We start from the raw sequence: 12254 nt of genomic DNA, 5'->3' as shown, positions 1-12254 counted from the left end.
GCACACACCGCTGAGCAGTCTGTGGCAGTCCTTGCTTGGCTAACAGATTCGAACTCCTTGGCAACTTGTCAGCTGTCGGCTGCAGTCTCATTTTCATCTTTTTCCTCTTGTGAAGAAATGCGGTGATGAGCTATTCCATTTAAAATTTTGTAATTTTTCTGACTATCGCTTTTCTGTAGTAGGAGTTGGGATTATTTTGTAGAGTGCTTAGTCTGGTAGTATTGATGTCCGTGTGTACTTTTAGCGCAGCTGTAGGGTCATTGCATAATAAACACAGGGCTTTGCCATCTCATTTGATACCCAAATTATCCACATTCCATTGTGCCTTAAAGGGTGACACATAAAGTCTTCTTTTCTACTTGTTTTGCTGGATGTGCACTAGTAATACAAAACAAAAATTCGTGGTATTGCACTACTGATGACATTTGAAATATTTTCGCGTTATAACTGCGTCCGTGCGGTTTGTGGTGCAGTGAAGAGCGCCACGCGTGGCCTGTCGCGACTGCTCTCCTGGCGGCAGCCAGGCGGCGGCTGTAGACAGTAAGGCCATAAACCGATGAGCACGGCTGCGCTCCAGTGCGGTGTTATTTATGGACACTGAAATTTGAATTTCATATCATTTTCAGATGTCATGAAGTAGTCTTTTAATTTTTCTTTTTTCCCAACTCCTTAGACGGGCCACACACACAGACAGTGGGCCGGGTCTGGCCTGCAGGTCACAGCTGGAGGATCCTGGTCTAGAATGTATGAAATACAACGAGGGAACGATCCAGTGGCTCTCGACCAGCTTTCCTTCCGCCACAGGAGGCATCCGCCCTGGCTCTCAGGCTGCCTCTGCAGCTCTGAGATGCGGGTCGCCGCTAAAGCTCCTCTTACAGATTACCAAGTTGCTTTCTAGAGTGTGTATGCCTTGCTTTCAAATATATGAAGTTGATCCTTATCTCTATAGACTTTAGAAATTTAAATAAGACTTCGAAGTTAAAATCTCTTCTAGATTGTACCTATATTATTTAAGTAGAGTTGTCCCCTTCCTGTTGCTATAAAGCTGCCAGTAAATGAGTATATCTTCTAAAAAAAGCAGATAATTTCTTCTTGTGTATTCTTTGGCTGTCTAGCTTAAATTCCACATCCTTTATTTTTTTATTTTTTTTATTTTTGGCTGTGTTGGGTCTTTGTTGCTGCGCACAGGCTTTCTCTAGTTGCGGTGAGTGGGGGCTACTCTTCGTTGCGGTGCACGGGCTTCTCGTTGCAATGGCTTCTCTTGTTGCGGAGCACGGGCTCTAGGCACGCGGGCTTCAGTAGTTGCGGCTCGCAGGCTCTAGAGCGCAGGCTCAGTAGTTGTGGCGCACGGGCTTAGTTGCTCCGTGGCATGTGGGATCTTCCCGGTCCAGGGCTCGAACCCGTGTCCCCTGCACTGGCAGGCGGATTCTTAACCACTGAGCCACCAGGGAAGCCCCTCCACATCCTTTTAAAGTAATACATTCTAAATCCTGTCCTTTATATATTTTAGCTGTGCAGAAGAGAGTGTTGAATAAATCTGTCACTTGTTTGATAACTGGGCAAATAAACTGCCAAGTATCCCTATAATTACACATTTGTTTAATAGAAGTTATTTTCTAATTTGTGTCCTCAGCTTTTCTGTTACCTTCAAACTCAGGGCCCCTGACCCGTTTTGTCTCTGCAAGCGAAGACAATCTTTCTAACACATGAGTCTTGTAAATGGGGCCAACATTGAAGCCATCCCTAGTTTAGGCTCAGCTCTGTAAAGCTGACACAAATTACGGTTCATAAAACTGCTGGGATTCAATTCAGAGGGATGCTGGAGCTAATTAACTTCATCTGTCACTTTATTTTCTCCTCGAGTTACCTTCCCCAGGGTCCCCTGGCGCGTCAGTAGCAGAGCCTGTCCTGCGAGTAGAACCCAGGCCCACTGGCTGCTCCGCCCTTGCTTAGGCAGAGCCCAGATATCCACGGGTTAAAGAAACATGGAAAACTTTCACAGTGCCCTGACACTTTGGACTCTTCAGCCTTGCTTCAGTAACCTAGAAAGTTATCTCAGTATTTCAAACAGAGAAAAAAGAACTAAGGGATGACCTAAAACATCTTAAACTTAAAATGTCTTAAGTGCGAAATGGCTTTTCTTTGGAATTTTATTAAAAATTCCCTTCAGTATTATAAAACATATTGAGGAGAGCTACAGTAGCTCTCAAGTCATAACCAACAAAGAGTGAGTCTTAAACCCATGGTCTTTCTTGCCCGATACATGAAATTGTTTACTTCTGTGTTAGCCAGGAGACTAAGCGATACAACCTGAATAATGAGTCACAACAAAAGTGACTCTAAGGGTAACAGGCATGTAGATAAAGGAAAGAAGAACTTAAATTTAAATCAGTTGTACAAACTGAAATTGTTGCCTAGGGCAGAGCTCTGGTGATGATGCATCGAGCCACCCGACTTCCTCTGACGGTTAAATTGAGGCCCCGAGAAGTCTCGAGACTTGCAGATGTGACTCAGTGTTAGGGAAAGGACTAGAGTTAGTGTTAGTGTTAGGTAACCCGAAGACTTTCCATCACCTCTGAGCCGGTTAGGGGGAGGGTTTGAGGAGAATCATCCCCTGGTTATTCACACTTCATTCACCAGACACTTGGGGAGGAAGGAGCCAGGCCGCCAGGTGCCAGGCACTGAGCGAGGTGTCCGATTTGCATGAGGGCCTTATGCTCAGACAAGAAAAGGCCAGGGCCGAAGCTCTCGGTTACTGAGAACAGAGATGCCGTTATTCACTTTCTGTGTCCTTCATGGTTCAATTGCAAATAACACACATTTTATATTTTTTAGTTTGGTGGGTTTTTTTGTTTTTTGAGGTTTTGTGAAAGATTTCTCTCTCTTTATTTTCCAGTAAAGGTCTTTAAAGCTACTGTAAGAAATTTCCCCTAAATTACCTAATTCAGAAAAGGATTCATCCTTTTATAGCACGTGTGCGTTTGCATATGCACGTGTGCGTTCGCATGCGTGTGTTTAAAAGTGTTTTGTTTCAGAATAGGTTCATTTGGCTAAACTTCATCTCTTAACAGTAAGAGTTACCACCACGTGCATTAAAAGATGAGTAAGATTATTCTTAAGTCTCCCACTTTCAGTTTTCTCACTAATGCAAGGATTAGTAGTATCACCTATGATGTAAATAGCTTTTTTTTGACTGAGGAGTTATTTTAAACCAAAATGTGTTTTTCATAGGAATAATATTCTAAAGCATTTATAGTCCTTGAGTCCTGGCCGAGTGATGGGGGAGAAGGCAAAGGGCACTCTATTAAGGACTTAAAATATTAGAGATAATCCACACATTTAAATGCGTGAGTTGTATTAAAATGTTTTATTTAGATTTTGTACAGTCTCCAGTGCACAAAGGACCTTGTAGATTACACTGATGAAACTTTCTTCACCAGAAGTTGAAACTTAATAACAGGAGCATGTGCCTATTTGTGTTATATGATTTGATTTTGGTGAGATGATGACTTCCTAATAAATAAAGGTATGTAATAATTTGAACCCCATCCCCTCTTAGGGAATGCAGTTAAATCAGGAAGCTTCAGTGAAAAGAACTTTTTAAATACTTTTTTATATTTGTATTGTAATACCAAGAGAAGAACAGATAGGGATGATTTCTCCTTTTTTATTTTTTTGAAAAGAGAATATAGTCGCTCACAGAACTGTAGAGTTATTACCTTGTCCGTATTTTATTTTATTTTATTTTATTTTTGTCCGTATTTTAAATAGCGAAAATCAGAACATACGTAACGCAGAACTAGTCTTATCATAAATCCCCGAGTCCACATTTATTAATGGCATTAAGAATTTTTTGGATTACGGATGGATAACATAATGCGTGTACTGTTTATTACGTAATCTCCACACTTCTTTCTTTTTCTATTTATTTACTTATTGTTTATTATTATTATTTTTTGGCTGCGTCGGGTCTCGGTTGTGGCACGTGGGATCTTTCATTGCGGCGCGCAGGCTCTTCGTTGTGGTGCGCGGGCTTCTCTCTAGCTGTGCTGCACAGGCTCCATGGCGCCTGGGCTCTGTAGCTGTGGTGTATGGGTTCCAGGGCGCGTGGGCCCTGTAGTTTGTGGCACACGGGCTCTAGTTGAGGCACGCGAGCTCAGTAGTTCTGGCACGTGGGCTTAGTTGCCCCGCGGCATGTGGGATCTTAGTTCCCTGACCAGGGATCGAACCCGCGTCCCTTGCATTCATTGCAAGGCGGATTCTTTACCACTGGACCATCAGGGAAGTCCCTCCACGCTTCTTTTGCAGCAAGACATTTGAACAGTTTCACTAAGTAGGAGAAATAAAGACTATATAAAGAGCCTCAGCCACTTCAGGTCAGGTTTTGCTGCCAAGTGAGTGTAGGGGTGAGCATACAAGCCGCGTGTGGGTAGGGAAAGGGGTTGCGGAGCTTCGCTTTGTCAGCCCCTGCTTTAATTTAGCTCTTAATGACATACATATTTCATATGTAGCGATTATATCGAAATAATTGTTACCTGATGGCTTATACTCTGTTGTCATGTTAGTGTGCCAAAATTTATTAACCCATTCCTGTAATGAGTGGAAAAATGAACTTCCAAATCTCGCTATTATAGGTAGCATCAAGTAAAATATCATTTTGTTTGTGTCGTTTTATGTTCAGTAAATTCCTTAGAATGTGCAAAAGTTCATTAAAAGTTTTATGAAGTGTACTACTCATAACTTTCTAAAAAGTTTGTGTGAATTTGCAAGGTCGCTAGAATGAGTATACCAGTTTCCCGATACCCTCAGAAGTGATGGGTTAGGTGTAAGCATTTAGTTTTTAAAGGGGGGAAAGGCTTGCCGCTTTCGATAATACGTTCGTCTTAGGGTTACTTTAACCTTCGTTTATTTGACCATTAGTTAAACAGCAATACTAATTGAAATAAATTTTTGTGTAGTTGAACCATGTCAATTTGGACATGGAACGTGTCATTTTCTCTTTTACACAGAGCTCCTTTGCTCTGGGGTCCCTAAAGTGATAAGCATCAGGCAGCACAGTGTGGGGCCTCTGAGAGTCTGCATGCTAGCTTATTACAGAAGCATCTGTAAAACACTCTCCTGTGATCTTGGCTTATTTATCGTCCTCATCGTTTCACTATTCATATACTCAGTGTTGTAACTGTTGTGTAGGAGAGAATCAATAGGACCTGTGTGTCAGTGAGCAGTAGGCGTATTAAAAATGTTGGATCTCTTTGCCTTAGTAATTCTTCTGAGATCACTAAGAATGTAATTCAAGAGCACGTAAAGCTGTTTACACATTATTTATTTTTAAAATATTGAAACCTTATTTAAAAGGTGGAAATAACTCAAATATCCAACATTAGATTAGCGGTTTTAGTTAACTTTTTTTTTTTTGCCGTACGCGGGCCTCTCACTGCTGCGGCCCCTCCCGCTACGGAGCACAGGCTCCGGACGCGCAGGCTCAGCGGCCACGGCTCACGGGCCCGGCCTCTCCGTGGCACGTGGGATCCTCCCGGACCGGGGCTCGAACCCGTGTCCCCTGCATCGGCAGGCGGACTCTCAACCACTGCGCCACCAGGGAAGCCCTTAGTTAACTTTTTAGCATAAAAATACTGGGAATTATTTTGACCATTAAAATGTACTTACAGTTAGGTAAGTAAAAAATAAGGATGCAGAATTGTCTACATCAACAGTGTTAAATATACAAAAAGTGATTGGAAGGCAATCTCTTCAAGCGTTAACTGTAGTTATTTCTGAGCAGTGAAATTAATGATTATTGCCTGTTTCCTTCTTTGTTCCTTTTTCTAATTTTCAAGTTTTCCACAGTGAATTTTACTAATTCTAAAATCAAGAAAAGTCAATAGATGCAACATATAACACCAGTCAAAAAGCACCTTTTAGAAATGTTTTAAATTTCATTTAAGGTATTTAACATTATGTAAGTATTCAATATGCACATTACTGAAAGGGTAACATTTCTGTAAGTCTTACTCATACAGAAACAGAGTGACTACTTTTTATCACATTTGTCCAAGAGACTCTACCATGTGTACTTCAGTGTAACAGGATTGGTAATATTCGTTTGAATTTTACTTTTTAAAGTACTCTAAATATATAACCCCATTTGGGTTGTACGAACAACTCAATAAGTAAATGTTGATGTTATTTAAAGATTAAGCCCAAATTCCCTTTGGCCTATATATGTTATCCATCATAGAAACAAAAATATTATGTTTTTCATTAAAATGGATGAAATAATGCAAAGTACCTGTACAGGCTTGACCAAATGATCTCTTCATTACCCTAGAGTGAATTTTTTTTGAAGCTTTTCCTTTTCCCCTCTGTTAAAAATCATCTTTAGGTGCTATAAACACTGTATGAATGTTCCAGGTCCCGAAGAAAGCAGAATCGTCTGCCACCCTCCTTTGCGGTCACGAGGAGTCACAGCCAGGCCTCCTCACCCACCACGCCCACCACAAGCACACACCCCTGTGTACGTGCTCTCCACCACGTGCCTTAAGGCGGCAGTTCTCCAAGTGCGGTCCGTGGACCGCCGGGGGTCCCAGAAGCCCTTTAAAAGGAGCCTTCATGCTCAGCGCTCTTGAGAGTCACTTAAGATGCTCTTTCCCTTCACTAAGCTACCACTTGCGCCGATAGCACAGAGCAGCGGGGCCGCGGCGGCCAGCCAGTGCCTGAGCGCAGATGGGGTATCGGCGCCCCCCACCCACGCTACCGGTTGGTGTATTCGCCACCGCTCTGCCTCTGCAGTGTAAGACACACACACCAGTCTCACTGAAGATGGTCCTTGATCAAGCAGCAAGAATTGTTTTAGATCTCAGTTTCAACAGCTCCGTACTCTGCTGTATGACAGCTTGGGCGGCGCCCTGAAACGCTCCCGCAGCAGGCCCGTGGTCTCCGGGGAAAGCACTTTCGTGACTGGTTGTGTCATGAGCTGGACTATTTTTCATGGAGCACCATTTTCACTTGAAAGAGACAACCAGCGTACTCAGACGTGGGCATTTGACAGGCGTTCTGTTAGAAAATGAATGCAGTTAGCCTGCCAGTTCAAGGAAACGAACAGTATTTGTTGCCACCGATAAAATCTGAGCTTTCAAGTGAAAAATCAGAATTTAGGAAACCTTGTATCTGCCCACGACTGTGAGGTTGTCAACTTCCCCAGAGCCCTAAGGTTTCTTATGAGATCATTATGATATGAATGAGTATGATTTTCTTACTATTATGTCACGAAACATGCCAACATTTGGAAGATCTGTGCACTTCATTGCCCGCCGTGTTCCATGGGGTCAGCGCTTGGTGTTACAAAATTGTCGGCGGGTGAGAGGCCCGTGCAGAGTACAGGACAGACCAGTGAACTTTCGTGTCTGTAACTGAAGTGCAGAGAGTTCATTGGCAGGCTTTCCACTCCACAGGGGCGTCACTCTGCAGAAGCTACCGTTTGTCAGATTCCGGTGTAGAAACAAAAGTATCTACAGTTACAAAGGCCATTAGAATGCTCCCTTTTCCAAACCCTGCATTCTGTGTGAGGCCACACCTCCCATGCTACAGCTGAAACGGCCTGTAGCAGCATTTCAGACGCAGAAGTGTCTCACCGGCTTCTGTTAAGCTGCACTAAAGTGTGCTAACGTGAATGGGTTTATTATCGATGTTTTTAAATGAATTCATAAATAAAATATTTGTTACAATGTCTCAGTTTTACTTTCTAATGTGGTAAGTATTGGTAGCTACAACCCACTTAAACAGCGTCTTTTCGGGATCCTGAAGCATTTTAAGATGTATGAAGGGATCCAGAGACTAAAATTTTGAGAACTGCTGCTTTAAGGCCTCGTGACTCAAACTGTGGTCCCAGAAATCATCTGAATTGCAGAAATTACGTGCCCCGCCCCTGCCCCCTCAGAACCTGCAGTCAGACAAGATCTTCAGGGGATTCTCTTCTGTATGAAAGAAGCACTGCCTTCTGGAGCTCAGGGTAGCAGTTTCGGGCAGGACAAGTGCTGTGCTGGTAGAAATCCAGCAGGAGAGGGAGAAACCCTGGGAGACTCCAAGACACAGCCCTTCTCTCCGCAAGCAGGCGGGTCCCTCTCACCTGCCTGTCCTTTGTTCGAGTATTTCCTCTGTGTGCTCATGTACTTTAGAAAATTGCCTGAGGTCTGATAGACATCCGGGCTCAGAGAGAGTAGGCTGATCACTCAGGTAGAGAAGGCCTGTTGGAGAGGTGAAGCCTGCAGCGTTATTCAGGGTTCAGGAGCAGAAAGGCGTGTCTGTCCAGGCACTTGGCCTGGTAGGTGTTCTCACCTCCTCCCTGCTTCGCTCTTGATATAAACTTGGTTGAAAAATGTAGACAGAAATAATCCCACCTGAACTGTAGTTGTATGTGTATCGCAAAAGCAGTTTTCACCTTTTAATTACATCTTCCCTTTGGATGCACAGATATATCGGAACACGTACATGTGATCCTGTCCAAATGGATGAGTGCTTGGGGGTATCGCCTCTGTAAAGACTCTCTGAGCCTCACCAGGCTGTAGCACTTGGACAGAGGCAGACATTTTATACGTCTTCAGTGGGGTTAGCTGCTCAGTCTGAAATTGGTGACTAAACAGTATGTTTGGGTTTGGATTAAGTGTACAAGCAGACAGTTTAATAGAAACTGTTGTGACGAAGCCTTTCATTTCTAAGCCCTAATAACTATTTATTTTCTTCTTGTTTTCAGGGTGAATCTGTAAAATATTTCCTGGATAACTTGGATAAACTTGGAGAACCAGTAAGTTTTCAGACTGAATGTTTATGTTTATTGCCATTTGAAAGCAGCAGTTAGGGTTAAGGAAACTTAGGAAAATTATGCATTAAGCTGTTTCCTTTTTCCTAGTGGCAGATGCTGACTGCTCCTGCTTCATTTTTCTCCCTCTTCTGTCCTGACCTCTGCCATTTCCTTGAGGAATGCCCCGTCCACTATTCTGTGAAAGTAAAACTCTTTATGGAAAGAAGTTTATGCTTGAAAATGAGATGGCACATTAACTAGCCTACATCAGTGTCTTTTGCTTTTCTGTAAGTGGAAACCGAAAGAATGCTGTGGGCTGATTGATTTCAGAACTTTTCAGCAAACGGTATTTTCCAGTTCAGGACCCCCGTGTGTTGGGTTGGAGGGTAGGAGGCTGGATTCTCAAGGCCGTGATGTGGGCAGAGTCGCCCTTGCAAAGGAGCTGGACCATCGGACTGTCCTGCAGTGCATCCCTTGAGGCCGTGGCCGGCTGGTGAGGGCTGGTGCTGGCCGCTCTCCGTGTTGGACTCGTGCAGAGACTTCACTGGAAGGAAGCTTTGTGCTGCTTAGAAAAATGCTCGAAAGCCATTATTGCCCTAGCGTCAGTGGTGACCCATTCAATTGAGTATAGCTTCGTATGCCTCCTCTTAAACCAGATTTCTGTTGTAAAGTTTAATGTGGTTTTATGGGTTCTTTGAGATGTTTAACTTTAAAAACAAAACAGAAGGAAAGCACAAAATGAAACCTGTTGCAGGTAGGAAAGTAGCGTATGTGTGTCTAGAACGCTAAGTTTTGCATTTTCCCTTTTTTTTTTTTTTGTATTTTGCTAAATTGCACTTGTCTGCCATCCAGCCAGTATGTGTTTCTCACACCTGTTTCATAGACACAGGTGCTCTAGAAGTTAGGGTCTCTGTATTTGTCTGTTTTTGTTCACTCAGTCCACATCAGTGAGACTTTGTATTAAGACTTATATCATTGTTTCTTTTCCATGTGGTCAGATTGCAATAAGCCTTAAAAAGAAGTTAAGCCAAATGGAGAGAAGCTTTAGTAGATAAACTAATTTTTTAAGAGTTATTTCATGTTTTCTGATCCAAATAGTGTGCATTTGACCCGTTCTTCTCAATTTGCCTTTTCGGATAGGCCTTCCTTGAGCAAACCATTCAAAGTGGGTCCCTTCCTCTTGTTTTCAGCATCAGCTCTGGCTCTTTTCAGGCTTCATTGTTCTTATTACAGTTCGTCTCTTCATTTATAGGTTTTGCTGGTCTTTCCCCCGCCTCTTTCCCTAAGGGCAAAAGGACCTCGGGTCTTGGTTGTGAAGGGCTGAGTTCTTGCCGCCCGGTGGCCGTGCCCGGTGCCTCGTAGGCGCTCAACAAATAGCGCCGGAATGAGTGACTCGGAGCCAGCCCCAGTGCGTTTGTACGGGCTGCTTAGAGTCTTACGTTGAGAACAGTTTTGAGGCCACATCTGGAACAAAAACAAAAAAGTGCTGTGATCAGCAGGCAGTTGTAAAGGCGAGGAGAGTAAATGTGGGCGTGCTGCAGACCGGCCGCCCATTCTGCGCACGTCAGACAGGCCGCGGGGTCGCGTCTGCTTCGCCGTCTCGGACTGAAGCTCTCGGGCCGTTGGATCCCCGCTGTGGGCCAAGCCCCGTGACCCTGTGGGAGATGGAACCACAGGGGTCAAGGACAGGGCTCTGCGGCCAGAGCCCCAGAGCTCCAACCCCAGCTCCGCCGCGGGCTGTGGCCGGAGGGCCTTCGGCGCCTCTGAACGTTAGTTTCTTCACCCGCGTCACGCGCGTAGTGAGAGAACCGTCCTCGTCGGGCTCGGGGGCGATTACACGGGGTCAGCCCCGCGCCTCGAGTCTGCTCGGGCTGCCGTGACGAAATACCCCAGGCGGGGTGGCTTAAATAACAGACCTTTACTTCTGGTAGTGTTTGAAGCTAGAAGTCCAAGGTCAAGGTGCTAGCACGGTCAGTTTCTCGTGAGGACTCTTTTCCTGGCTTGTAGACTGTGGCCTTCTCGCTGTGCCTTCACGTGGCCTTTGCTCAGCACACACACACGTGCAAAAAGTGTATGGCGTCTTCTTTAAGGCCACCAACACTTATCTGATTAGGACACCACCCGTGTGACTTCATTTAACTTTGGCCGCCTCCTCAAAGCTCTGTCCCCAAAGACAATGACACTGAAGGTTAGGGCTTCGGCACATGAATGCAGGCAGGGCCGTGCGGGGACGGCGCAGGGATGCAGTGCAGCCCACGGCACCGGTAACGCGTGCGGGCTGGAGCCTTGCAGTTGTCATAAGTGCTCGTCGTTGGCTGTTTGCTTCTTTGACCTCCATCTTTAAGGAACTCATTGCAGTCAGAGAGAGAACTAACATACGTGAAGCGAGCAGAGGACGCTTCAATGAGACTGACGGTGACGATGGCACTAGTTCGCGGATGGAGGAGCTGGAGCTTAGCCCTCGAGGGGACGCGAGCCTGGGCGGCTGGGGGGCGAGGAGACGCGCCCGGGGTCGGGAGACGCAGCTGTCCGACAGAAGTGCAGATCCCAGGAGGGCGGTCCCCGGGTCCGGGTGCGCCGTTCGTTGCACAGTCACGCGTCCCGCCGACTGGACGCGCGGTGGTGTCAGGATGCGAGGCTCGCGCAGCTCTCCACGCTGGGCCCCGGGGGGCCTGACAGCTGGGCCAGAGTCTGCCGGCCCCGGAGGGCAGGGAATAAGGAGGGTCGTGGAAGCGCGGTCAGCGAGGCTTGGTGTGGTGCGCGGAGGGGCCTCGCCGCCAGCTCCGAGGGCGTACGGTGCGGAGGACCGAGGGGCAAGGTGGGGATGCCGGCTGAGGCGTTGCAGAATGGCGCGGTGAAGATAAAGAGGGGAAAGAAAATGTGGGGAAGGCTCAAGAAGGGGCAGCGGGGTTTGACATAAAGTAGGAGGTGGTGGAGAAAGAAGGTGCACCAGGATGGGGAGGCTCGGGGTGCGGGCGGCGCCGGGCGCGGGCGGGAGAGCGTTCTGGCGGACTGGGGGCTGGGGCGGGAGGCGGCGAGTGTTCATACTGAAGAGGCTGCGTCCGTGGACGGCTGTCGGGGCGCACGAGTGGGCGGCGTCGCGGCCTTGGTTTCCCTCTCGGCAGCAGCGGTGACAGCGGGAAGCGCTCGACGGTCACACACGGGCTGTGCGCCGAGCCCGGCTCTTAGGCGCATCGCCCACTTGCCGCGTTTGGTCCTCACAGCGCCCCTGTGGGTGCTGGTGCCGGTGTCTTTCACAGGTGAGAAAACCGGGACGCAGGCGGGCTAAGTGATGACCTGTCCCAGGTCACCCAGGTGGTATGTGGGTGCTGGCCCTAGAATCCGGCCCTAATCACCGTGACTGCCAGACCCTTGGGCGCTTGATTACCTCGCCCTGTGTTTGCGCTTTGTGTGACTTCGCCCGGAGCTCCTAACTAAGGCAGCCATAAAGAACTTT

At 46.5% G+C, this 12254-nt stretch overlaps 1 protein-coding gene across 2 annotated transcripts in view; it reads left to right on the top strand.

Annotated features, from left to right (window-relative positions):
* The window catches only part of GNA13 (G protein subunit alpha 13), a 40840-nt gene that overhangs the window by 21478 nt on the left and 7108 nt on the right, over positions 1 to 12254 (top strand). Inside the window, exon 3 of one of the 2 annotated variants that reach the window (XM_059048550.2) lies at positions 8750 to 8800. The exons of the other annotated variant lie outside the window; for it this stretch is intronic. Within the exon in view, the coding sequence (XP_058904533.1) occupies positions 8750 to 8800 (51 nt within the window). The remainder of the gene's footprint in view (positions 1 to 8749; positions 8801 to 12254) is intronic. 2 annotated transcript variants of the gene reach the window in all.

This window comes from Kogia breviceps, chromosome 19, assembly GCF_026419965.1.
Source record: "Kogia breviceps isolate mKogBre1 chromosome 19, mKogBre1 haplotype 1, whole genome shotgun sequence".
Classification (NCBI taxonomy): Eukaryota; Metazoa; Chordata; class Mammalia; order Artiodactyla; family Physeteridae; genus Kogia; species Kogia breviceps.
The sequence above is the reverse complement of the archived record's forward strand: the minus strand, read 5'-3'. Positions and strand labels throughout refer to the sequence as shown.